The sequence below is a fragment of the Giraffa tippelskirchi genome, chromosome X (genome assembly GCF_054371585.1).
Source record: "Giraffa tippelskirchi isolate mGirTip1 chromosome X, T2T-mGirTip1v1.2.pri, whole genome shotgun sequence".
In the NCBI taxonomy this organism is placed as follows: domain Eukaryota; kingdom Metazoa; phylum Chordata; class Mammalia; order Artiodactyla; family Giraffidae; genus Giraffa; species Giraffa tippelskirchi.
Window position 1 is genome coordinate 138,236,317 of NC_137289.1, and position 26,257 is coordinate 138,262,573.

A 26,257-nucleotide genomic window follows, 5' to 3' on the forward strand; every position below is an offset into this window, starting at 1 on the left:
ATCATGGTTCCATACTAAATAAATGAAAAGTAAACGATAAACTCCTCTTAATAGTTTTATTCCATATAGATGTTTTACTGGGTGTTGTTCTTACATATGCATGAAAAGAAGGGAGTGGGATTCTTTTCTTAATTCATCCTTGTCCTAAAGAAGGATAACAGTATTGGAAAAACCAAACCCTAGAGTGAGTTGTTTAACGTATCAATAAGTTCAGGCTTAGGCAGAATCACTTGGATTAGATGTCACTGTGCCTGCTCTAACTTGAATTTCTCTTTTACTTTCTACATAGGACGGAATAAGAATATGAGATTGAGTGGGCGACCTTATCGGCACATTGGTGTCCTTGGGACATCTAAACTATACGTGATTAGGAACCAGATCTTTACTTTCACACCGCAGGTGAGAAGAGCAGGCCAGTAGCAAAGCAACAAGCATTTGTTTATTAAGCTCTCTTTTTCTGTCTGGCGGAGCTACTTTGAATGCAGCAGGATGTGCATGCAAGTGTTCAAATACAGACAAAAGATGACATCCAAGACCTAATACAGTTCTTTACTCATGGTAGGTGCTCAGTAAATGCTGCTTAGCTCTGAGTATGCCATCACTTCCAGTATGAAATGCACACACTTTACAAATTGGCTAGTGCGTGGCACTTACAGCCCTCGTGCCCCTAATACTCTCTCAGCTTGTCAGCAGGGCCTCTGTCAGTGGACTCCCACACGGGGAGTCAGAGTTTTCAGGCCCCAGCCCCCTTGACGGGATTCTGAATATACTGCTTATGGGTCTTGTCTTTAGAGTTTTTGTTTCCAAAGGAAACTAGCCCTGTGGAACGCAGATGAAGCCTTTTTCATCCATTCAGCAGCTAGAAAGGCCAACTGAGGGATCAGTTTGTCAGCAGGAGGCACAGCCCCCCCAACTACTTGGGCACATAGTTGGCCATGGGCTCATGGGTCAGTCACCTCAAGTTGCTCTTTCTCATCCAGCCTGTGCTGCTTGCTCAAATCTTGGGAGTTATTTCCCTTCATAACAAATTTTAGACCAGAGCGGAGTGTGCATGGATCCAGAGGCCAGGGCAGCAGTATAATTTTCCTGGACACGATGCAACAGTGCCCATACTTCACGTTAACCAGGCCGTCAGTCAGGTAAACAGTCTCCATGTCTCACCTGCTCTCAGTGGCCCCACTAGGAAAGCATCCCTGAGCTCAGCAGCCCTAGACCGCAACTGGAATTAAGGAGTTATTGATTTCCTTTCAGGAACAGCAGTGCTGGGCTAGGTCCTTAAATCCGCATCTGAGGAGCCATAAATAGACCTAGCCATTCGCCCTTTCCTCCCACGCTTAGCGCTAATGGAGCCCTAGCTCCCGGGCTGGGGCAGATCAATGGGTGTGGTCACAAGGAAAGCCCCAGGATGGAGCCAGGGTTGAGTCTCTTCTCTGGAAACAAAATGCAAGAATTAGTGCTGCAGTGAATGACAGCTGAGGTTGTGTGGAGGGGAAGGCAGGACAGTGTTGAACCTGGCCTGTTGTGACTTGCAGTTCACCGACCAGCATCACTTCTATCTGGCCCTGGACAACGAGATGATCGTGGAGATGCTGAGGATTGAGCTGGCCTACCTGTGCACCTGCTGGCGGATGACGGGCAGACCCACGCTCACCTTCCCCATCACGCATACCATGCTCAGTAAGTCCATGAACTTGATCTGCCCTGACTCATGTCCCATAGGTGGTCTTTTCTCTTTGCAAAATGTTTAAAATGAGTCCCATGGACAGAGCTAGGTACCAAAGAGGGTTCTGAGCAGTTAGCTTTCTAAGGTTGGGAATCTCCTATGCTATACGTATTTTAATTGGTTGGTGTTGATGAACACGTTTCAGCACATACCCAAACAAAGTATTCCCAGATGAAGTGAACTAATTCATCTGTTTTTTTTTCTTTTTAGCAAATGATGGCTCAGATATTCATTCTGCTGTTCTTGCTACAATTCGCAAACTAGAGGATGGGTATTTTGGAGGAGCTAGGTAATTTGTGATTTTTTCTAGAAAACAAAAGTAACATTGACCTTTCTTAAAGCCTTTTACTACCCTTCTCCCATTTTTCATATCCACTGCTGAACATAGAAGTGTGGAGCTTTAGAGTAAAAAGGAAATTAGAACATCTAATCCGGTCACCCATGTGAAACTGGAATTATCTCTAAGCAGTATTTGGTGGGTGTTTGCGAAGCTTTTATGGGCACCAGGAGGCCTGGAGTATAGAGCTGTGAACGAATCAAGTCTCCCCGAAGTGGCCCCCTTGAGATGCATGTGTGGAATGCAGAGTCTGTTTCTGCTCAAAGGTGGGCTAGCAAACACCCCGTGCCTCGGGGCTGGCAGGTGCTCAGTAATCAAATCACTCCTTGACTTGAGTGTGCGAACACCTTAAGGGATGGGGGCTCACCTCCCAGGGACACCCCTGTCACAAGGCAGAGGATTTTTCTGTAGCCACTGTGTCCTGATCTCTGTGAAACTCCTGGGATATGCCAGAAGGGCCCCAGGAGAACTTCACCGTGCAGCCAGCTCAAGTCACATGTGGCCTTTCCTGAGGTTGGGGAGGCTGCCATTGGGTCCCTGATGGAATGCCAGTTGCTAGAAGTGTTTGGGAATTGAAGTTTGCCTTTCTTCTCACATCCTCCCATGCCAGGGACCCTGCTGCCATGGTAATTTTTTTAAATTGTGAACTATATGTAATATAAAATTTGCCACCTAAACCATTTTAAGTGTACAATTCGGTTGCATTAAATACATTCACATTGTTTGCAACAAGTCTCTTAGAGCTCTTTTCATCTTGTAAAACTGAAACTCTGTACCCCTGAAACCACTCTCCATCTGCCTCGCTCCTGGTCCTGACAACCACGGTCTGCTTTCTGTCTCTAGGTGTCTCTCCTAAGTGGCCTCATCTAGTGTTTGCCTTTTTGTGACTGGTTGATTTCACTTAGCCCGATGTCCTCTGGGATGAGTCACTATATTATTTCTAAGCACCGGGGTTGGCACCTCTGCTCACTGAACTTGCTGTGGGGTTTGCTGTACACTTGAAGTGGCCCTTGCTCCAAGCTTCTCCTGGCCTCTCTCATGAGTGTCAGCAAGGCCTTCCTCAGCATTCTGCTGTCAACATCCCAGGGCTGGTGCCATGACTACAGTTGGCATCCACTTGTGTACATTTCATCTCCAGCTTGGATAAGTTACCACCTGGCATATGGTGTCATAACTGAGAGACAATACCACACGCCCATAATTGACTGTTTTCCAAAATGAATTCTTTTTCTGAAATCTTATCATTGTCAAAAGGATACTGTGTACAATTGTTTGAGCATGCAGTGTATTCTTTGTCTCTTTATGTGTTGTCTCACGTTGTCCTTTGCTTTGTCTCGAGCAAATATTCCTATTTTGTATGCCAGGATCTGTAGGCTCAGAGAGCCAGGGGCACAAGATGAGTAGGTGCCAAAACGCCATGTGAATACAGAAACCGGGCTTTAACCACCGTGTCGAGCTGGATGGGGCTTATAGGAATCGGGAGGGGCTCCTGGTTACAGAGTATGGCAAATAATTCACAGATCCATGGAAAGAAAGAGGGATGCCTAGGCTCCATGATTCCTACTAAGTAATTCATAATTAAAGTTGAATCTCATTTTGGCTCTTCTTTAAGTCTGAGGGTATTTGAAAAACTGAACTCACTGTACATGCCAGAATCTATCCTCTGGACCCACCTGGTTGTTGTTCAGTCGCTAAGTTGTGTCTGACTCTTTGCGACCCCAATGAACTGCAGCATGCCAGGCTTCCCTGTCCTTCACCATCTCCCAGAGGTTGCTCAAACTCATGTCCATCAAGTCAGTGATGCCATCCAACCATCTCATCCTCTGTTGTCCCCTTCTCCTCCTGCCTTCAGTCTTCCCAGCATCAGGATCTTTTCCAGTGAGTCGGCTCTTCGCATCAGGTGGCCAAAGTATTGGAGCTTCAGCTTCAGCATCAGTCCTTCCAGTGAATATTCAGGACTGATTTCCTTTAGGATTGACTGGTTTGATCTCCTTGCAGTCCATGGGACTCTTAAGAGTCTTCCAGCGCCACAGTTCGAAAGCATCAATTCTTAGGTACTCAGACTTCTTGATGGTCCAGCTCTCACATCCATACGTGACTACTGGAAAAACCATAGCTTTGACTATGTGGAGCTTTGTCGGCAAAGTGATGTCTCTGCTTTTTAATTTGCAGCCTAGGTTGGTCATAGCTTTTCTTCCAAGGAGCAAGCATCTTTTAATTTCATGGCTGCAGTCACCATCTGCAGTGATTTTGGAGCCCAAGAAAATAAAGTCTGTCACTGTTTCCATTGTTTCCCCATCTATTTGCCATGAAGTGGTGGGACCTGATGACATGATCTTAGTTTTTTGAATGTTGAGTTTTAAGCCAGCTTTTTCACTCTCCTATCACCCTCATCAAGAGGCTCTTTAGTTCTTCTCTTTCTGCCATAAGGGTGGTGTCATCTGCATACCTGCGGTTATTGATATTTCTCCCAGCAAACTTGATTCCAGCTTGTGCTTCATCCATCTGGCATGTCACGTGATGTACTCTGCATATAAGTTAAATAAGCAGGGTGGCAGTATACAGCCTTGATGTACTCCTTTCCCAGTTTGGAACCAGTCTGCTGTTCCATGTCCAGTTCTAACTGTTGCTTCTTGACCTGCATACAGGTTTCTCAGGAGACAGGTAAGGTGGTCTGGTATTCCCATCTCTTAAGAGTTTTCTACAGTTTGTTGTGATCCACACAGTCAAAGGCTTTAGCATAATCAGTGAAGCAGAAGTACATGTTTTTCTGGAATTCTCTTGCTTTATCTGTGATCCAACAGATGTTGGCAATTTGATCTCTGGTTCCTCTGCCTTTTCTAAATCCAGCTTGAACATCTGGAAGTTCTCAGTTCAAGTACTATTGAACCTAGCTTGAAGGATTTTGAGCATGACCTTGCTAGTATGTGAAATGAGCACAGTTGTGCAGTAGTTTGAACATTTTTTAGAATTGCCCTTCTTTGGTATTGGAATGAAAACTGACCTTTTCCAGTTCTGTGGCCACTGCTGAGTTTTCCAAATTTGCTGGCATATCGAGTGCAGCACTTTCACAGATTGATTATATTCTTTGCAGCCAAAGATGGAGAAGCTCTATACAGTCAGCAAAAACAAGACCAGGAGCAGACTGTGGCTCAGATCATGAACTGCTTATTGCCAAATTCAGACTTAAATTGAAGAAAGTAGGGAAAACCACTAGACCATTCAGGTATGACCTAGATCAAATCCCTTATGAGTATACAGTGGAAGTGACAAATAGATTTAAGGGACTAGACCTGATAAGAGTGCCTGATGAACTATGGACAGAGGTTCGTGACATTGTACAAGAGACAGGGATCAAGAAAATCCCCATGGAAAAGAAATGCAAAAAAGCAAAATGGCTGTCTGAGGAGGCCTTACAGATAGCTGGGAAGAGAAGAGAAGTGAAAAGCAAAGGAGAAAAGGAAAGATATTCCCATCTGAATGCAGAGTTCCAAAGAATAGCAAGGAGAGATAAGAAAGCCTTCCTCAGCGATCAGTGCAAAGAAATAGAGGAAAACAACAGATTGGGAAAGACTAGAGATCTCTTCAAGAAAATTAGAGATACCAAAGGAACATTTCATGCAAAGGTGGGCTCGATAAAGGACAGAAATGGTATGGACCTAACAGAAGCAGAAGATATTAAGAAGAGGTGGCAAGAATACACAGAAGAACTGTACAAAAAAGATCTTCACGACCCAGATAACCATGATGGTGTGATCACTCACCTAGAGCCAGACATCCTGGAATGTGAAGTCAAGTGGGCCTTAGATAGCATCACTACGAACAAAGCTAGTGGAGGTGATGGAATTCCAGTTGAGCTACTTCAAATCCTCAAAGGTGATGCTGGGAAAGTGCTGCACTCGATATGCCAGCAAATTTGGAAAACTCAGCAGTGGCCACAGGACTGGAAAAGGTCAGTTTTCGTTCCAATCCCAAAGAAAGGCAATGCCAAAGAATGCTCAAACTACCGCACAATTGCACTCATCTCACATGCTAGTAAAGTAATGCTCAAAATTCTCCAAGCCAGGCTTCAGCAATACGTGAACCGTGAACTTCCAGATGTTCAAGCTGGTTTTAGAAAAGGCAGAGGAACCAGAGATCAAATTGCCAATATCCGCTGGATCATCGAAAAAGCAAGAGAGTTCCAGAAAAACATCTATTTCTGCTTTATTGACTATGCCAAAGCCTTTGACTGTGTGGATCACAATAAACTGTGGAAAATTCTGAAAGAGATGGGAATACCAGACCATCTGACCTGTCTCTTGAGAAACCTGTATGCAGGTCAGGAAGCAACAGTTAGAACTGGACATGGAACAACAGACTGGTTCCAAATAGGAAAAGGAGTCCGTCAAGGCTATATATTGTCACCCTCCTTATTTAACTTATATGCAGAGTACATCATGAGAAACGCTCGGCTGGAAGAAACACAAGCTGGAATCAAGATTGCTGGAAGAAATATCAATAACCTCAGGTATGCGGATGACACCACCCTTATGGCAGAGAGTGAAGAAGAACTAAAGAGCCTCTTGATGAAGATGAAAGAGGAGAGTGAAAAAGTTGGCTTAAAGTTCAATGTTCAGAAAACTAAGATCATGGCATCTGGTCCCATCACTCCATGGAAATAGATGGGGAAACAGTGGAAACAGTGTCAGACTTTATTTTTTTGGGCTCCAGAATCACTGCAGATGGTGACTGCAGCCATGAAATTAAAAGACGCTTACTCCTTGGAAGGAAGGTTATGGCCAACCTAGATAGCATATTTAAAAGCAGAGACATTACTTTGCCAACAAAAGTCCGTCTAGTCAAGGCTATGGTTTTTCCAGTAGTCATGTATGGATGTGAGAGTTGGACGGTGAAGAAAGCTGAGCGCCGCAGAATTGATGCTTTTGAACTGTGGTGTTGGAGAAGACTCTTGAGAGTCCCTTGGACTGCAAGGAGATCCGATCAATCCATCCTAAAAGAGATCAATCCTGGGTGTTCATTGGAAGGACTGATGTTGAAGCTGAAACTCCAATACTTTGGCCACCTCATGCAAAGGGTTGACTCATTGGAAAAGACCCTAATGCTGGGTAGGATTGTGGGCGGGAGGAGAAGGGGACGACAGAGGATGAGATGGTTGGATGGCATCACTGACTCGATGAACATGGGTTTGGGTAGACTCCGGGAGTTGGTGATGGACAGAGAGGCTGGCGTGCTGCAGTTCATGGGGTCGCAAAGAGTCGGACACAACTGAGCGACTGAACTGAACTGAACTTTCACAGCATCATCTTTTAGGATTTGAAATAGCTCAGCTGGAGTTCTATCACCTCCACTAGCTTTGTTTGTAGTGATGCTTCCTAAGGCCCACTTGACTTCACACTCCGGGATGTCTGATCCTAGGTGAGTGACCACACCATCATTGTTATCCAGGTGATTAAGACCTTTTTTGTACAATTCTATGTAGTCTTATCACCTTTTCTTAATCTCTTCTGCTTCTGCTAGGTCCTTACTGTTTCTGCCCTTTATTGTGCTTATCATTGCATGAAATGTTCTCTTGGTATCTCTGATTTTCTTGAAGAGATCTCTAGTCTTTCCCATTCTTTTGTTTTCCTCTATTTCTTTGCACTGGAGACCCCGGTTCCATTTTCCATTCCTGGATTGGAAAGATCCACTGGAGAAGGGATAGGCTACCTACTCCAGTATTCTTGGGCTTCCCTTGTGGCTCAGCTGGTAAAGAATCTGCCTGCAATAGGGGAGACCTGGGTTTGTTCCCTGGGTTGGGAAGATCCCCTGGAGAAGGGAAAGGCTACCCATTCCAATATTCTGGCTGAGAGAATTCCATGGTCTGTATAGTCCATGGGGTCCCAAAGAGTTGGACAGGACTGAGCGACTTTCACTTTCACCTTTACTTGATTAGAAGGCTTTTCTCACCCTCAGGCAGCACTTCTTGCTTTATTGAGGCTCACACACTTGTGAATTCATTTGCATTCCTGCTTCTGTTTACTCTTCTCCAACTAAGCCATTTAAACCAGTCATAAACTGACCTTGGTAGCTCTGAGGCAGCCTATAGTTTTCTGCCTCCAGATCTAACATTTTAAGAAGCACATAGTGCTGGCTCTCTTTCTGTAGGGTAGACATCCCAGGCTTGGGAAGCAAGAACTTGGAGACAGCTGCCTTTGTAGCAGAACCCCATACTGCCAAACCCTGCTCCCAGAGGTTCTGTGGAGCTTTTCCCAGACTGACAATGGGGCGACTCTGGGCCATTGTCCCCTTCTGGGGATGGCCCGCCCATCACATTCCTTCTAGAGAGAACTTTGCTCTTTGCGGTGACTCTCCCAACATTTACCCCCACTCTCCTCCCCGGGCCTTGTGTGACAGGGACTCATAAAAGCTGGCACTAGTGCACCCAGGGAATCATTTCTTGTGGTTTTGTTCTGCTAGTTGTTTTAGGGCAAATATCCTCAAGGGTTGGCTCTGTTTAAAGGTGGTTCGCTCAATATGTTTTGTAAAACTTTGGTTGGTTCAGTAAAATAGATTTCTATTTGTATTGGGTTTGGGAGTAAGAAATCAGTATGATTCATTTTGGCTTTTAATATGCTTGTGCCTCCACTTCATACTTGCTATTGAATTTTCATTTTCATTTTCATTTCTTGGCTGACTACTTGTATGGGGCAATCTGCGAGTGACGTATTTATGGATTCTGGCAGAAGCACCACCTAGTTATTGAAAATCGTCTCTTGATGATTCATCATGGAAGTTTGTCCACATCCACCTATATCGCTAACATAGTGTCTCCTTGGCAGAGTAAAATTAGGGAGTCTTTCGGAATTTCTCACCACCTCTTTCTACACGTATCTGACCTTCCTGGATCCAGACTGTGATGAGAAGTTGTTTGATGATGCCAGTGAAGGGAGCTTCAGTCCTGATAGTGATTCAGACCTGGGAGGATATTTGGAAGACAACTATAATCAAGGTACGGCTTGGAATGCCTTTGTAGGCAGTCCCTGAATTTATTTAAACCTTGGCATTGTGATCAAGTTGCCCCAAAACTCAATCACAGAAAATGATTGGTAACTAATACAACAAAAAAGTCTTCAGAAACTTTGATGTATTAAAATGAATAAAAGAAAGTATTAGTTGCTCAGTCATGTCAGACTCTCTGCAATTCCATGGACTGTAGCCTGCCAGGCTCCTCTGTCCATGGGTTCTCCAGGCAAGAATACTGGAGTGGGTTGCCAGTTTAAAAACTTAAACTGCAAAAGTGAGGCTTTTTTTAAACCTAGAGGGACAAAGAGTTTCAGAAATGGAGACTTTTCACAAAATATAAAGAAACACATTTCCTGAATTTTCAAAGGAGTGGTAGAATGATCTTGGCTCGATTGGATGTAAGTAATGAAATCTTATGTATATAACATTTCTCAAACTGAGCAAGGTTTGGGGTTGAAGTGACCTGTTTTTCACTTCTTGATAGGACTTGGGATTGGGTCTGTGGGGCGTTCCATAATGTGTAGCTCATTCAGGACAAATGAAAACCAAAAGATTGGATGTTGACTGCTGGCCCTCAGATTGTCTACATATTCAGCTCATCCTGAGATGATGTGATCTGTATTTTTCTTTTTTTAGAATGAAGTTTTTCCAAACAATAACTTTATAACAGAGCCACCTTTAAACAGAGCCAACCCTTGAGGATATTTGCCCTAAAACAACTAGCAGAACAAAACCACAAGAAATGATTCCCTGGGTGCACTAGTGCTAGCTTTTATGAGTCCCTGTCACACAAGGCCCGGGGAGGAGAGTGGGGGTAAATGTTGGGAGAGTCACCGCAAAGAGCATCATCTATGTAAATCTCTTCCTTTCTAGAGGCAGAGTGGAGATCAAGTATCTATATCAAAATGTTGTCTTCCACTAAATCTGTTCAGCACTTGCAGCTACACAGAATCACTTTTATGCATTTAGGTTGTTTCTGTAGCTTGTTTTCATTGGCTCTTTTTCTTACCTGTGTAATTACAGAAAGCCAGGACGAGCTTGACCAGTATATCAACCACCTTCTGCAAAGCACATCCTCGAAGTGCTATCTGCCACCTCTCTGTAAGAAGACAGAGGACAACCATGTTTTCAGTGCTGTCCATTCCACTCAGGATATACTTTCCGTGATGGCAAAAGCAAAGGGTTTGGAAATTCCATGTACGTTATTAACTCTTCTCTGCCTACTAAAATAACTTCTTTCATGAAAGTAATGTGTGAGCATAATGTACAAGTCAAAGGATCCTAAAGGCAACAAAGTGCAGCTGTTTACTGCCTCACCTTTCCCCTCCTCACTTCCCCCAGTCCTTCTACTTAGAGGCAACCACTTTTCAACTCTTAGTTGTTTCTTTTTGTATTTACGTATCTTTGCTGCTGCTGCTGCTAAGTCGCTTCAGTCGTGTCCAACTCTGTGCGACCCCATAGACGGCAGCCCACAAGGCTCCCCCGTCCCTGGGATTCTCCAGGCAAGAACACTGGAGTGGGTTGCCATTTCCTTCTCCAATGCATGAAAGGGAAAAGTGAAAGTGAAGTCGCTCAGTTGTGTCCGACTCTTCCTACCAGGCTCCTCTGTCCATCGGATTTTCCAGGCAAGAGTATTAGAGTGGGTTGCCAGTAGAGTTGCCATAGAGTGGGTTGCTTCTCTTTTACATATCTTTGAATGACCTAAATCAAATCCCTTATGATTATACAGTGGAAGTGAGAAATAGATTTAAGGGACTAGATCTGATAGACAGAGTGCCTGATGAACTATGAACGGAGGTTCATGACACTGTACAGGAGACAGAGATCAAGACTATCCCCAAGAAAAAGAAATGCAAAAAAAAAAAACGCTGTCTGAGGAGGCCTTAAAAATACCTCAGAAAAGAAGAGAAACGAAAAGCAAAGGAAAAAAGGAAATATATACCCATTTGAATGCATAGTTCCAAAGAATAGCGAGGAGAGATAAGAAAGCCTTCTCAGCGATCAGTGCAAAGAAATTGAGGAAAACAATAGAATGGGAAAGACTAGAGATCTCTTCAAGAAAATTAGAGATACCAAGGGAACATTTCATGCAAAGATGGGCTCAATAAAGGACAGAAATGGTATGGACCTAACAGAAGCAGAAGAGATTAAGAAGAGGTGGCAAGAATACACAGAAGAACTGTACAAAAAAGATCTTCACGACCCAGATAATCACGATGGTGTGATCACTCACCTAGAGCCAGACATCCTGGACTGTGAAGTCAAGTGGGCCTTAGGAAGCATCACTACGAACAAAGCTAGTGGAGGTGATGGAATTCCAGTTGACCTATTTCAAATCCTAAAAGATGATGCTGTGATAGTGCTGCACTCAATATATCAACAAATTTGGAAAACTCAGCAGTGGCCACAGGACTGGAAAAGTCAGTTTTCATTCCAATCCCAAAGAAAGGCAATGCCAAAGAATGCTCAAACTACCGCACAATTGCACTCATCTCACATGCTAGTCAAGTAATGCTCAAAATTCTCCAAACCAGGCTTCAGCAATACGTGAATTGTGAACTTCCAGATGTTCAAGCTGGTTTTAGAAAAGGCAGAGGAACCAGAGATCAAATTGCCAATATCCGCTGGATCATCGAAAAAGCAAGAGAGTTCCAGAAAAACATCTATTTCTGCTTTATTGACTATGCCAAAGCCTTTGTGTGGATCACAATAAACTGTGGAAAATTCTGAAAGAGATGGGAATACCAGACCACCTGACCCGCCTCTTGAGAAACCTATATGCAGGTCAGGAAGCAACAGTTAGAACTGGACCTGGAACAACAGACTGGTTCCAAATAGGAAAAGGAGTACGTCAAGGCTGTATATTGTCACCCTCCTTATTTAACTTATATGCAGAGTACATCATGAGAAACGCTGGGCTGGAAGAAGCACAAGCTGGAATCAAGATTGCCAGGAGAAATATCAGTAACCTCAGGTATACAGATGATACTATCCTTATGGCAGAAAGTGAAGAAGGACTAAAGAGCCTCTTGATGAAAGTGAAAGAGGAGAGTGAAAAAGTTGGCTTAAAGCTCAACATTCAGAAAACTGAGATCATGGCATCTGGTCCCGTCACTTCATGGCAAATAGATGGGGCAACAGTGGCTGACTTTAATTTTGGGGGGCTCCAAAATCACTGCAGATGGTGACTGCAGCCATGAAATTAAAAAACGCTTACTCCTTGGAAGAAAAGTTATGACCAACCTAGACAGCATATTAAAAAGCAGAGACATTACTTTGCCAACAAAGGTCCATCTAGTCAAGGCTATGGTTTTTCCAGTGGTCATGTATGGATGTGAGAGTTGGACGGTGAAGAAAGCTGAGTGCCGCAGAATTGATGCTTTTGAACTGTGGTGTTGGAGAAGACTCTTGAGAGTCCCTTGGACTGCAAGGAGATCCAACCAGTCCATCCTAAGGGAGATCTGTCCTGGGTGTTTATGGGAAGGACTGATGTTGAAGCTGAAACTCCAGTACTTTGGCCACCTGATGCAAAGTGCTGACTCATGTGAAAAGACCCTGATGCTGGGAAAGATGTAGGGCAGGAGGAGAAGGGGACGACAAAGGAGGAGATGGTTGGATAGCATCACCGACTCAATGGATATGAGTTTGGGTAAACTCCGGGAATTAGTGATAGACAGGGAGGCCTGGCGTGCTGCGGTTCATGGGGTCACAAAGAGTCGGACACAACTTAGCGACTGAACTGAACTGAACTGCTATCTTTGATGCATCAAGTTATTCAGTATCTGTGACCTTTCTCTTATGCAGGTGAGGAATTCACCTGTCTGAAATCACCTCTCCTCTGCTTCACTTCCTCTAACCTGTCCATACAGTTGTATTAAGGTTTAGTTAAATCAGTATTCACTATTTCTGTCTTTGTATGTATGTAAATATTATTCCCAGCTCAATATTATAGTACACTACAGTATCAGTTTTGCTTTTTATTTTTTTCTAAAAATAACAGTTGCCCTTGTCATTAGCTTCACTTCCCTCCAGTGGCCACGCAATAGAAACTTCCACAAGGTCCATCATATGTATGAAACTCATAGTTCCACTGCTTAGAGTCCAAAAGTCTCCTCCTGTCTGACTGATTGCTCTCTAGGCCTTTTGCATACCTGGCATCCTGGGACTCTTCTTTATTATAATCCTTGGAATCTCCTTTGCTTCTCTCCATTTGGGTTCCCTGTTCTTGATTCTGGCATAGTCTCCCTTCTCAATTTATTCCTTTGGTGGAATACATTCTAGAATAGTTTCAGTAGTTTCACTGGAACAGGGCCCAGTCATGGTAGCCCTCAGCGTGCATGTTTCTGAAGTTCACTGACCATTTTGGCCTGGCTGCCCTGTGTCCAGGATGTAGATTTTTTATTTCCAATTGGCTGCATGCGGCATGTAAGATCTTAGTTCTACAGCCTGGGATTGGACCCATGCCCCCTGCAACGAGAGTGTGGAGTCTTAACCACTGGACCTCCAGGGAAGTCCCCAGGATGTGGATTTTATCCTGAAATCTTCCTTCACCATCATACTGGAGAATTCCTTCTTGGCTCTCCTATTTTCTGTATCTCAGCTTTTCCTCTTGGTTAGCTTACTGTCTCATTTGGTGGAGGACATCCAGTAGTTCCCTGGGAAACAGTTTATGTCAGGTAAAATTGTTGAGGCCTTTCAAGTCTGAAAACTGTTGTTCAGTCACCAAGTTGTATCCAACTCTTTGCAACCCCATGGACGGCAGCACGCCAGGCTTCCCTGTCCTTCACTGTCTCCCAGAGTTTGCTCAAATCCATGTCCAGTGAGTCAGTAATGCCATCCAACATCTCATTCTCTGTGGCCCCCTTCTCCTCCTGCCTTACATCTTTCCCAGCATCAGGGTCTTTTCCAATGTGTCGGCTCTTCGCATCAGATGGCCAAAGTATTGGAGCTTCAGCTTTAGCATCAGTCCTTCCAATGAATATTCAGGACTGATTTCCTTTAGGATTGACTGGTTTGATCTCCTTGCTGTCCAAGGGATTCTCAAGAGTCTTCTCCAGCACCACAGTTCAAAGGCATCAGTTGTTCGACACTCAACCTTCTTTATGGTCCGACTCTCACATCTGTACATGACTACTGGAAAAGCCATAGATTTGACTATATGGACCTTTGTTGGCAAAGTGATGTCTCTGCTTTTTAATACACTGTCTAGGTTTGTCATAGCTTTCTTCCAAGGAGCAAGCGTCTTTTAATTTCATGACTCCAGTCACTATCCACAGTGATTTTTGGAGCCCAGGAAAATAAAGTCTGTCACTTTTTCCATTGTTTCCCCATCTATTTTCCATGAAGTGATGGGACCCAATGACATGACCTTGGTTTTTTGAATGTTGAGTTTTAAGCCAGGTTTTTCACTCTCCTCTTTCACCTTCATCAAGAGGCTATTTAGTTCCTCTTCACTCTGTGCTGTTAGAGTGGTATCATCTGCATATCTGAGGTTGCTGATACTTCTCCTGGCTATCTTGACTCCAGTTTGAGCCTCATCCAGCCCAGCATTTCGCATGATATACTCTGCATAGATGTTAAATAAGCAGGGTGACAATATACAGCCTTGTTGTACTCCTTTCCCAATTTTGAACTAGTCCATTGTTCCATGTCTAGTTCTGACTGTTGCTTCTTGACCTGCATACAAGTTTCTCAGGAGGCAGGTAAGATGGTCTGGTACTCCCATCTCTTTAAGAATTTTCCACAGTTTGTTGTGGTCTACACAGTCAAAGGCTTTAGTGTAGTCAATGAAGCAGTAGTAGATGTTTTTCTGGAATTGCCTTGCTTTCTCTATGATCCAGCAGATGTTGGCAATTTGATCTCTGGTTTCTCTGCCTTTTCTGAATCCAGCTTGTACATCTGGAAGTTCTCAGTTCATGTACTGTTGAAGCCTAGCTTGAAGGATTTTGCTAGCGTGTGAAATGAGCACAATTGTGCAATAGTTTGAGCATTCTTTGGCGTTGCCCTTCTTTGGTATTGGAGTGAAGACTGACCTTTTCCAGTCCTGTGGCCACTGCTGAGTTTTCCAAATTTGCTGGCATATTGAGTGCAGCACTTTCACAGCATCATCTTTTAGGATTTGAAATAGTTCAGCAAGAATTCCATCACCTCCACCAGCTTTGATCATAGTAATGCTTCCTAAGGCCCGCTTGACCTCACACATGCAGGCAGGATGTTTGGCTCTAGGTGAGTGACTACACCATCGTGGTCATATGAGTTATTAAGACCTTTTTTGTACAGTTTTTCTGTGTATTCTTGCCACCTTGTCTTAATCTCTTCTGTTAGGTCCTTACTGTTTCTGTTCTTTATGGTGCCCATCTTTGCATGAAATGTTCCCTTGGTATCTCTAATTTTCTTGAAGAGATCTCTAGTCTTTCCCATTGTATTGTTTTCCTCTATTTCTTTGCACTGTTCACTTAAGAAGGCTTTCTTATCTCTCCTCGCTATTCTTTGGAACTCAGCATTCAGATGGGTATATCTTTCCTTTTCTCCTTTGCTTTTTGCTTCTCTTCTTTTCTCAGCCAAACTGTAAGGCTTCCTCAGACAACCATTTTGCCCTGTTGGATTTCTTTTTCTTGAGTATGATTTTGATCACTGCATCTTGTACAGTGTTATGAACCTCTGTTGATAGTTCTTCAGGCACTCTATCAGATCTAATCCCTTGAATCTATTTGTCACTTCCTGTGTATAATCATCAGGGATTTGATTTAGGTCATACCTGAGTGGCCTAGTGGTTTCCCCTACTTTCTTCACTTTAAGTCTGAATTTTGCAATAAGGAGCTCATGATCTGATCCACAGTCAGCTCTTGGTCTTGTTTTTACTGACTATAGAGCTGCTCCATCTTTGCTGCAAAGAATATAATCAGTCTGATTTTGCTATAGACCATCTGGTGATGTCATGTGTAGAGTTACCTCTTGTGTTGTTGGAAGAGGGTGTTTGCTATGACAAGTGTGTTCTCTCAGCTACAGATTTTCCCTATCCATATGAGAGATTGGCTGGGTATAGAATTCTAGATTGAAATAAAGTTTCCTTGATAATTTTGAAAGCCTCCCTTCACTGTCCTCTTGCTGTCAGTGTTGCTGTTGAGAAATCTGAACCCATTCTGATTTTTGATGCTTTAAATGTAAACTGTTACTCTCTTTCAAAGTTTTCAGGTTTTTCTTTACTCTTAGGTTCTGAAATTTCAATGATGTGCCTTGTTCTGGGTGTATTTTCATCTGCTGTGTTGGCTGCCCAGTGGATCTTGTTTATCTGGAAATGTGTGTTTTTCAGTCCTGTACAGTTCTGATAATTTCTCGATTCATTTCCTTCCTTACATTTTCTCTGTCCTGTCTCTCTGGTACTTTGTGATTCTAATATTGATGTCCTGGAGAAGTCTTTTATCATTTCTCTCCTGTCTTTCATTTCTCTCTCTTTTGCTCTGTTCTGAGGGCAATTGTTTGAACTTTTTGTTCCACCTGCTCAATCGACTTCTTCCTATTTTGCTGTCATGGTTTAAATCTTAATGTTCTCTGAATTGTATCTCTTTTTGTCTCATGCATGCAATACAATTTTTATTACTCTAATAAAGTTAATGGCAGAGATTTTTGGTTTTGTTTTTACATTTTCTTCTCCCTAAATGGTCTCCCATTTTCCCCAAGTCGGTGTTTCCTTTTGCTTTTGGTCTCTTGTCTTTCACATTAGTCTTTCCTCCAGTGCTGGGTGTCCCTTGGTTGTCTGCTCATGCATGAGAACCTCCAAACCTGTGAGTGGGGCCTGTTGAGTTTATGGGTGTAGGCAGGGCAGATTTCCCAGAGATGTTCTACAATCTCCTTCGCAATGTCCTTTTTAACCAGTAAAGGTCTGATTGCCTATACAGTCACTTATTCCCCCAAGGCATTTAGCCATGCCTTCAGACATGTGGGTCAGCACCCCCTCCAGAGACACACATACCCTTTATACCCTCTTCAGAGAGACCCTTTAGTCTTCTATCAGGGTGAGCAAGACTGTTGCCAAGGTGTGTAGAGTTGCAGGAGGCATCCAGGGAGCTCACTGCCTCTCACACAGCTTTTTCTCTGTCTTCCTTCTTTTGAATACCCTCTGTGGACCCCCAGGTGCTAGAGGTCCATGGTGCAGCAAGCTCCTTAGACTTCTGAGGATTCTCTGGTAGAAATTTGACTGGTGCTTGTTTTCCCCACTGTAGTCTTGGGGTTTGGTTGCCTTGGGTCTACTAAACCAATTGTCTTTTATCCATTAGCTTTCCAACTCAATTATTGTCTTCTGCTCAGCTTCCCTATTTTTTAGGATTTGCCTTTTAAAAAAAATTATTTTTGTACTGTTATTGGGGGTTTAAGAGAAAGTAAAATTAAAACTTATGTTTAATTCACTAGTATAACCTGGAGGTTTATAAATGCCTTTTAAATATACCACGTTTACCTTGAAAACTTATTTTCTGTAGATGATACAATATAACCTGGCAGAAAAAGACAGCTTAATAACTAAATATTGATGATAACATCTCATTGTTGTTTAGTCACTAAGTAGTGTCTGACTCTTTTGTGATCTCACGTACTGTAGCCCTCCAGGCTCCTCTGTCCATGGGATTTCCCAGGCAAGAATAGTGGAGTGGGTTGCCATTTCTTCCTCCAGGGAATCTTCCCAACCCAGAGCTTGAAACTGGGTCTCCTACAGTGCAGGCAGATTCTTTACTGTCTGAGCCATTGAATTACAGGTAGATTCTTTAATGTCTGAGCCGCCAGGGAAGGCCCTCCATGATAACATCTAAAGGTGGTTAAAAGAGGATTTCCCTGGTGGTCCAGTGGTTAGGACTCAGTGCTTTCCCTGCCAGGGCCTGGGTTCAATCCCTGGTCAGGGAACCAAGATCCCACAGGCTGTGTGGTGTGGGCTCCCCTCAAAGTAAATAAAGGTGGTTAAAAAACAGAAGCACTAACACCCTGCAGTGGCAAAGGGACACACAATAGTGGACAGGACCTTGGACAAATGGTCTACTGTCTCTGGGTTTCAGTTTCTACATCTGAAAGAAAAAGAAGTCGAAGTTGATCATTTCTAAGGCCCCTTCCAGTCCTACATACTATGTAGTTTTCCCTGAATTCTAAGAGAGAAAAGTGAAAATATATTCCTTAAACCAAGATCTCTGTCCTGTTCATTGCTTGTTTCCACATTTAGCACATGATCTAGCCACATGAAAAATTCTTTTTGAAATTTAAGTAAGTAATCATTCCTTATTTGGTTTGTGTTGAATAAGGAGTAGCCACTGTAGCTCTTGAAAAAATGTTTTTAATCCTTTCTCCTGCTTAGAAGAGCTCTTTATTCTTTTTCTCTCTAGTTGTTCCCATGGCTTTGCCAACTAAAGTTCTAAGTGCCCACCGTAAATCGCTGAATCTCGTTGATTCTCCTCAGCCACTCCTAAAAAAGGTAAAGTATTTGGGATCACTTTTTCAAGAAATATAATGTTCTTTGGTGCTGGTGTAGTCCCAGGAGCTCTTGTAAATGGTTTACCTCAAAAGAAAGAGCATATTTCTTGATATGCAGGACTTGTAGGGTTAGAAGCTGCGTTTTCATGTCCACCCATTTTGGTGTTTGGATTGTGGTTTATGTCTGTATGCACACTGAATTTGACCCAGACCTTTATATGTTGGCGTGGAGAAGGTTCCTGACATTCTGCCACTCACCAGAATCTATGCCACCCAAAGGAAACGCGGCAACTTGCTACCAACCCTGGCCTCTCTGGGACCATCAGCCAAGCCTGAGTTGCTTTCAAAGCAGGGCAGAAAACTGGAAAAAGATTCCTCTGGAGAAGAAACTCTCAGAATATTCCCCACTAGTTCCCATAATTTGTTACTTTATTCCAAGTCTCCTTTGCTTTTATCAGAAAGATTCAGTGTCTGTTGGAGCCTATTTTAACCACAATTTTATGTTGTTTAAAACTTACATTTTGTGTTTTGCCTTCAAAAAATATTCTATTGAAGTTTAATGTATAAAAGTATATAAAATATAAGTATAGGGCTTAGTGAATTATCACCAAGCCAACAGACCCATGTGAGGGACAAGCGCCCTTGGTGCCCCTCCTGGTCGCCTCCTCTCTCTCCACAGGTAACTGCTGGCATGCCTTCTAACACCAGGGTTGGTTTTGCCCATTTTTGACCTTCACATAAATAAAATGTACACAGATTTTAACCTGTTCAGTTTCCTACAGACAACTACTGACATAGTGATTCACTGGTCAGGAAAAAAAAAAAAGCCACAATATATCCCATGAAAACCTGGAGCCTGGCACAACAGCAGAGTGCCAAGACCAGGTGGGTGTGTCACTTTCTCATCTTCTGGAAGTGCATGCCCTGCTTTTTGTCTTTTGTATGGACAGGCCCCTGAAGATGACTTCCAGTTTCCCAGAGATGACCGTGGCGACGTGGACTGTGAGAAGCTGGTTGAGCAGCTGAAAGACTGTTCAAACCTACAGGACCAAGCAGACATTCTATACATTCTGTATGTAATAAAGTAAGTGCAGGATCTTGGCTAGGCCCAGCTTTCTCTCTCCTCCGTGGCTTTGTCTTAGGCTTCTTGGCCTGGCAGCCAGCTGCATCATGGTTGTAGTCACCCAGAGAACCCAGACTCCATCCCCTTCTGTGCCTGCTGAAATGAGAAGGCTGGCTGAAGCCAAGATCTCACCGTTTCCTGATGTCAGGCTTCTGTTTCAAATGGACAGAAGACAACACGGTCCCGCGGCCCCAAGTGAGGCTCACAGGCCGTGGGAGGGCCCAAGCACTTGGCACGATGCCCGCTGATGCATTCCCTTCCCTGCCAAGTGAGCTCCACTGTGAGAGAATCTGGTCTCTCAACGTTCTGGGCCATACTTGGAGGGTTTTCCATCTTTTGACAGGGGTCCCAGCTGGGACACAAATCTCTCTGGACAGCACAGGGTCACTGTTCACAACCTCCTCAGCGAGCTCTATGGGAAGGCCGGCTTGAACCAGGAGTGGGGTCTGATCCGCTACATCTCTGGCCTCCTCCAGAAGAAAGTAGAGGTCCTGGCTGAGGTCAGAGCCACTGTGCGTGTGCGGGCTGGCTGTCTATCCTTTCTAGCCCCGTGCTCTCTTCCTATTAGGAGAGCTGGAGGCAAGCACCTCGTATTTGTAAAGGAAACACAGTATTTAATACACAGATGGAGCTGGTATTTGTCTCCTGATCTCCCACAGCTCTTGGAAGGCGTACAGAGCAGTTGAAATTCAGACTGATTAGTTTTGTTGCTTCTTAGCTGCAGAAAAGGATTTACCAAGAAATAAAATGAAAATGCTCTGTGGTCCAGCACCTTCCTAACCAGAACACTCTTATTTCTGCACATTTGTAGTACAGTCATCAGGGATATTTTAACCCTAAGGCCCTGCAAATTCCAGAACTGCTTTCTGTGACATTCAGGGTCATTATTATAGTATTTATTATATGTAAATAATGGGGAAACTGACAATTTAGGACTCTAATATGGTCATTAAGTCTTAACATCGGTGTTTTAGGGCTCAGTACTCACGGACAGGCCCTGCAGAGCCAGGCCTGGGGCCACATTCTGGGGCCACAGACCGCAGGGATCCAACTCAGCCTGGAATCTGTATATGAGTTTTCAAATAAATGGCAGCATAGGTCAAGTTTATAAAGGAAAATTTATTGGCAGTGACCCTTCCCCACCAGCTTTGCTGATCTTTCTCCCCCTCGCCCTCTCCCTGACCATGCAGGCGTGCACGGACCTGCTGTCACACCAGAAGCAGCTCACAGTGGGCCTGCCCCCAGAACCCCGGGAGAAGACCATCTCTGCGTAAGTCTTCAGCTTGCTGGGGGGACTCAGGTGCGGGGTGGGGAGGACACCTCAGCACCATCTACCATTCAGGAAAAGTCTTTTAAGAGACCCTGTCCCTTGAGCCCTGCCACCTGGAAAATAAGGCTCTTCCATGGAGGGCTGGAGGTGCTCGTAGGCGTCATCCATGGTGTTTCTGTGCTGCTGCTGTTTCCTAGGCCTCTTCCCCCTGAGGAGCTCACGAAGCTCATCTACGAAGCCAGCGGGCAGGACATCAGCATCGCCGTGCTCACACAGGTCAGTGGGCCGTCTCTGGGCAGCAGGGGTGTGTCCACCACCACCCAGCCTCTGAAACCCCGTTTCCTCATGTGTCTGTGTCAGGAGATCGTAGTGTACCTGGCGATGTACGTCAGGGCGCAGCCCAGCCTCTTCGTGGAGATGCTCCGGCTCCGAATTGGACTGATCATTCAGGTGATGGCCACAGAGCTGGCGCGGAGCCTGAACTGTTCAGGTGGGATTTGCAAGGGCGGCTCGCACTGCTTGAGTCCACCCAACTCTCCCTTCTCCTGCCACCAGTCCTGTATCTGGGAAAACTTAACATGTTTGTTTTCAGGAGAAGAAGCTTCTGAAAGTTTGATGAACCTCAGCCCTTTTGATATGAAAAATCTCCTGCACCACATCTTAAGTGGCAAAGAATTTGGTGTTGAAAGAAGCAGTAAGTTAGTCTTTCTTTCCTTTCGTTTCTCATTAATCCTCACCCCCACCCACCCCCACTTCCTTCCTCCTATACCTAACTTGAACACATCCCTGCCTATGCAAATACAAATTAATCTCACAATTGCACAAGAATTACCATATTGCCTGATGTCCAAAGGGATCTCCTTTACTCCTGTTGGTGTGGGGGCACTGCAGAGAAACCTAACACAGCCAGGCCACTCCCACCACAAATAAGGAAGATGAACTAGAACAAGAAGGAGAAAAATCATCACCAACCAGTACAATACTGAACTTGTGGGGTGCAGTCAGTAGACCACAGCAGCGACAAGGGAAGACTTGGAACTTTGCGGTTCCCTCTTAGGAAGGATGTGGCTAGCTAAGACAGCGCTCCCTTCTCCAAGGTCACAGAGCTAGCTGGTGAAAGGGCCTCATGAACCTCAGTTCCACACTTACCAAGGTGTCTGTATGCTTTCACAGGCCACTGCATTAAAACTCTGTACTAAATTCTCTTTATTTTACATAATAGATGAACTGTAGAACATCTGTTGCTACAGGAAGCCCTTTCTCAAAAGGAACCAGGATAGTTTCATGATCCTGTGAAATTACTAAAAAGCATTAGATGCACCTTTACTACATTTACAATACCATGAACACAAGCTTAGTGCGCAGTGAACCTGATCGAATGCTCATTTCCCTCTAGTCTTGGTTTTGTTTTTCATCATAGCTGTGATGGCTGCAGGAAGAGGCCTAAGCTCACTGCTCCACGTGTTGCCATAGGCGATTCCACCAGAAACAAAATCGTTTTGCTTTCCTTTCTTCCTGACCTGCTTGGACTGCCAATTTTCAGAGAGCTTTTGAAAAGGCTGTTTCAAAAACGTGGGTTTAACATATTCCAAAGTGTACCTACCTGTCATCCTGTCGCAATGCAGCCTCCTTATGTGCTCACTCTTCACCGGAGCCTGGTTCTGCTCCTCTCTCTCACTCACCAGGAGCTGACCTTGCCTCCCTCCCTCCAGGCCAGCCCCCACAGCATTGGAGACCTGTCTCTCCCCCATGGTCCTATCACCCGAGGCCTTTCCCCATCTAGCCCACGTCAGCTCTCCGTAGCAGCATCCTCTCCCTTCTCCAAGCTCCAGCCTTCCCTTCCCACCGGGCTGCGCCCCTCTTCTCAGGGCTGGTTTGTTCAGGCTGCTCCTTCTCCCTGGTCCCATATGTGGCCATCTTCTCCCCACTGGAGGCTGCATAGGACCCACTGACTGTGCCCCTCACCCCTGGCCCTGTGCATGTGGCTCTGCTGCCATTTGCGGGAACCAACTGCTAAAAAAAAGAAGCAGCACTTGGTCTAGGATCTCCCAGGATGAGCAGCTGCTGGAGACGCATCCACTGGGGAAGCAGTGCACCTACCTTCATACCTGGGCTCCCGTCTGGTCACAAAGTAGTAGCTACAATCTCTGTGCCTCCTTTAAGGAGGATTTTTATTAACATTGGGCCCTCCACGTCTCCTAGGACAGACTCTTGAGTCCTTACCTCCTGACTGCAGAGAACTTAGGCAGTGCCCACCAGCCCTGCAGCCAGAGTACTTATCTTCTTCCTTCCTTCCATGCCTTCCTCAGCCAGCCTGGGCTTTCTGCCTCTATTTGACAGCATCTCTCTCAACTCCCCAACTATTTTCTTCTATCTGACCATGTTTTCAAATGCCAGACCAACACAACCAAATGCTGGTCATAGGTCATTATAAACTCCACTTCAGCCACCCCCCCAACTCCTTAAGTGCCTCTTTCCCACCTCTCCCTCCACCCCTGAGTTTCCTTTTGTGATACACTATTTTCTCTTACCAAGCCCCTTCTAAGCTCTGTCCTCCTCTAGACCAGAGGTCAGCAAACACTGCCTGTGAAAGGCCAGAGGGAACCAGTCAGGCTCCATTTGGTCACAGGCCTCAGCTTGTCTGTCACAACATGAACACAGACACAGACCACATGTCAGCAAAGAGAAGCCAGGTGCGAAAAACAATCCTGGACAGCAAAACTTGAATTTCATATCACTGCATGTGTCCTAAGGTACTACTCTAGAGGAGGAAATGGCAACCCACTCCAGTGGGAAATCCCATGGACACGGGAGCCTGCTGGGCTACAGTCATGGGGTCACAAAGAGTTGGACAAAACTTTGCAACTAAACAACAACAAAGATACTATTCATTTGTTTTTCCCCCCAACAATGTACAAAGTCATTCTTACCTCATAGGCTGTGCTGAAACAGACAGTGGGTCGCCTCTGAAGTTTGCTAACCCCTGCCTTTCAGCTTTCTTTCCTCTGTGGGGAGGGGGTCAGGAATGGCTTCACTGAGAGTTTGACTGACGTATCCAGCGCTGCCTGGAACTGCTTCTATACAAACAACATCAGTAATCATTGACTCGGGACATACAGTTTGGGTGTAAGGTTCCTACTTCACTGACATTGACAAGAGTCCTAGGTTTAAGGTTGCGACTTGGAGGGCTCTGCGACCCTCTTGCGAGCTGCTGGGGAGAGCCATGGGGGCACGTGGACATGGTACACCCCTCTGCACCCTGGCCTGCCTCTTGTGCACGGGGCTTAGAAAGGGGTGAGGTGACCAGGGGGTCCGCACACAAGGGCTGTCTTCGCAGTACCTGAATGCTCCACCTTTAGTGTGGATGAGTTCTCAACCAAACCCCCATTACCCTTTGTAGGCCCGGAGAACAGCCCTCTGCAGCCTCACAACACCTTGCTGAGTTTGCTTCGTCCTCGTCTTGCTCTCTCCCTTTTTCTCTGTACCGGAACCCTGTCTCCAGTGTTAGGAAATACAATTGCCCAAGTCCTGATGGAATTCTGTTCTCAAATGCTCCCTAATTATAATTGAGGCAATTATCATTTATCCTCCTCATAATGAAGTGAACTGATTTGCAGACACATTGGTGAATTTATTTCATCAAGCCAAAGAAATGCAGTGTGGGCTGTCATTCTTTTTATTTAATAAGGACATTGGGTACTTCGGATCTTTTTCTTTAGAGTGGGTGCCAGCAGGCAAACAAAGCCAGCATCGCGCAATCAGATGTGTTTTGGTGGTTTTTCTCCTTCCCTGAAGGAGGAACGCTCAGGATCCTTTTCCAGAAGTAATTTTCAGTCCTTTCAAATGCACAATCCTTGAAATGTAAATATACAAGATAAATATTTAATGTGTTCTGCTCATCAAAATAATATACATGGTTTGACACAGATAATTACTGAAAAATTGCTACTAGATATAAAGCTATAGAAGCTTACGAAACTAGGAACAGAGTAATGTCACTTGAAACCATACATATGTCAAATTGCAAGCAAGGCCAGAAGAGGTCCTTTCTTTTTGCATATAACATTTGTTAATTGTCCTTTATAATTGTTCAGTTCTTTTAAGCGACCCTACCTGTAAATGTTCAATTTTTATAAATAAGAAAACTCAATTTTTATTAAATCCTGAGATGTCTGAGATTAATGTTTTCAGCTAATGCCCAGTGCAAACAGGCCCCTTTGGCTTCTGTTTTCCACTCTCCCTGTGTCCCTCCTCCCCCTCTGGCTAATCTTTGTGCTCCTTATTTGTCTCTACTCCTCTGGGACGGGAGGGAGCCACCGGTGCAACACCCAGCACCGAGGGACTGCCTCGGAGGGGGCAACTGTGAGGGGCGGGTGGGTTCCAGTCGGTAGGGCTTCACGTGCCCTTGGGAGGCTTTATCCTGAAGATTGGGCTAGGCCTGAAAGGAGTCCGAGTGGGCAGTGACATGGTCCCCCATGTACCTTTTAGAATGATCACTGTGTGCACAGCGTGGAGCACCAGTGAGTGGGGCAAGGGCATAGACAGGCCGCTGTAGCAGGGGGGAGCACCCCTGCCCCTTCTGGGATGGCCACTGCTGTGTCTGCACCTTTGGTTGGCTTGTTCTCCCAGGTCTGCCCTCTCTTGCCCCAAGGCTGGACCTTTATTGGGTGGGCTCAGGTTTCTACAAGGAAGGGGTACATTTGGAGATGTAAAAAGTTATTTTAAAAAACATATTGAAATCATTGAAGGGCTTTCTGGCCACTCAGTGTTTCCTGCATGCTGCTTAAGTGATGTTCACTGTCACCCATTCACTCAAATGCATGCTGAGCCCATGTTGTGTCGCAGGCCCTGCTCCAGGTCCTGGAAGCGGGAGTGCACAGTTGAGTGGGGGAGAGAGACCGATAAAACGAGCACATGCATGTGTCCCTCTGAAGGCGGACATGATATAATTTCTACAGACCCCATGTGTCTCTCTTCCAGTGCGGCCCATTCATTCCTCCACACCCAGCCCTGCTGTCTCCATCCATGAGGTGGGCCACACTGGAGTCACCAAAACCGAGAGGAGTGGCATCACCAGGCTGAGGAGTGAGATGAAACAGGTAAGAAGAGCTCTCGGTGAAAGAAGTGGTCTTCCTATCTGGGCTCAACTGAGAACATGATAGAAGCCCCGGGCATGCAGACCACAGCCCGCTTGGTAAAGGATGAGAGATCTCTCCTGTGCTCAGACATACCAGAGCCACTCATGTTCACCCACACGTGCTCATCTTTAGCGTTAACCATGTTAGGTGAGCATTCTGGAAAATACCCTGCCTCATGTTTGCCTGTTGCCAAGAACCAGTCTTTTGA

General features: G+C 44.9%; 1 protein-coding gene across 7 annotated transcripts in view; it reads left to right on the forward strand.

The window, feature by feature from the left end:
• PHKA2 (phosphorylase kinase regulatory subunit alpha 2) overlaps window positions 1-26,257 on the forward strand; it is a 92,226-nt gene that overhangs the window by 59,357 nt on the left and 6,612 nt on the right. For 5 of the 7 annotated variants that reach the window (XM_081566529.1, XM_081566532.1, XM_081566533.1 and 2 more), the window contains 13 exons: window positions 290-399; window positions 1,533-1,677; window positions 1,934-2,012; window positions 8,882-9,051; window positions 10,089-10,262; window positions 18,431-18,519; window positions 19,469-19,602; window positions 19,985-20,141; window positions 20,832-20,911; window positions 21,109-21,187; window positions 21,272-21,401; window positions 21,504-21,605; window positions 25,892-26,010. In XM_081566529.1, the coding sequence (XP_081422655.1) occupies window positions 290-399; window positions 1,533-1,677; window positions 1,934-2,012; window positions 8,882-9,051; window positions 10,089-10,262; window positions 18,431-18,519; window positions 19,469-19,602; window positions 19,985-20,141; window positions 20,832-20,911; window positions 21,109-21,187; window positions 21,272-21,401; window positions 21,504-21,605; window positions 25,892-26,010 (1,568 nt within the window). Of the gene's footprint in view, window positions 1-289; window positions 400-1,532; window positions 1,678-1,933; window positions 2,013-8,881; window positions 9,052-10,088; window positions 10,263-18,430; window positions 18,520-19,468; window positions 19,603-19,984; window positions 20,142-20,831; window positions 20,912-21,108; window positions 21,188-21,271; window positions 21,402-21,503; window positions 21,606-25,891; window positions 26,036-26,257 lie in introns of all 7 variants that reach the window. The other 2 variants (XR_014076003.1, XR_014076004.1) reach the window with 1 other exon arrangement.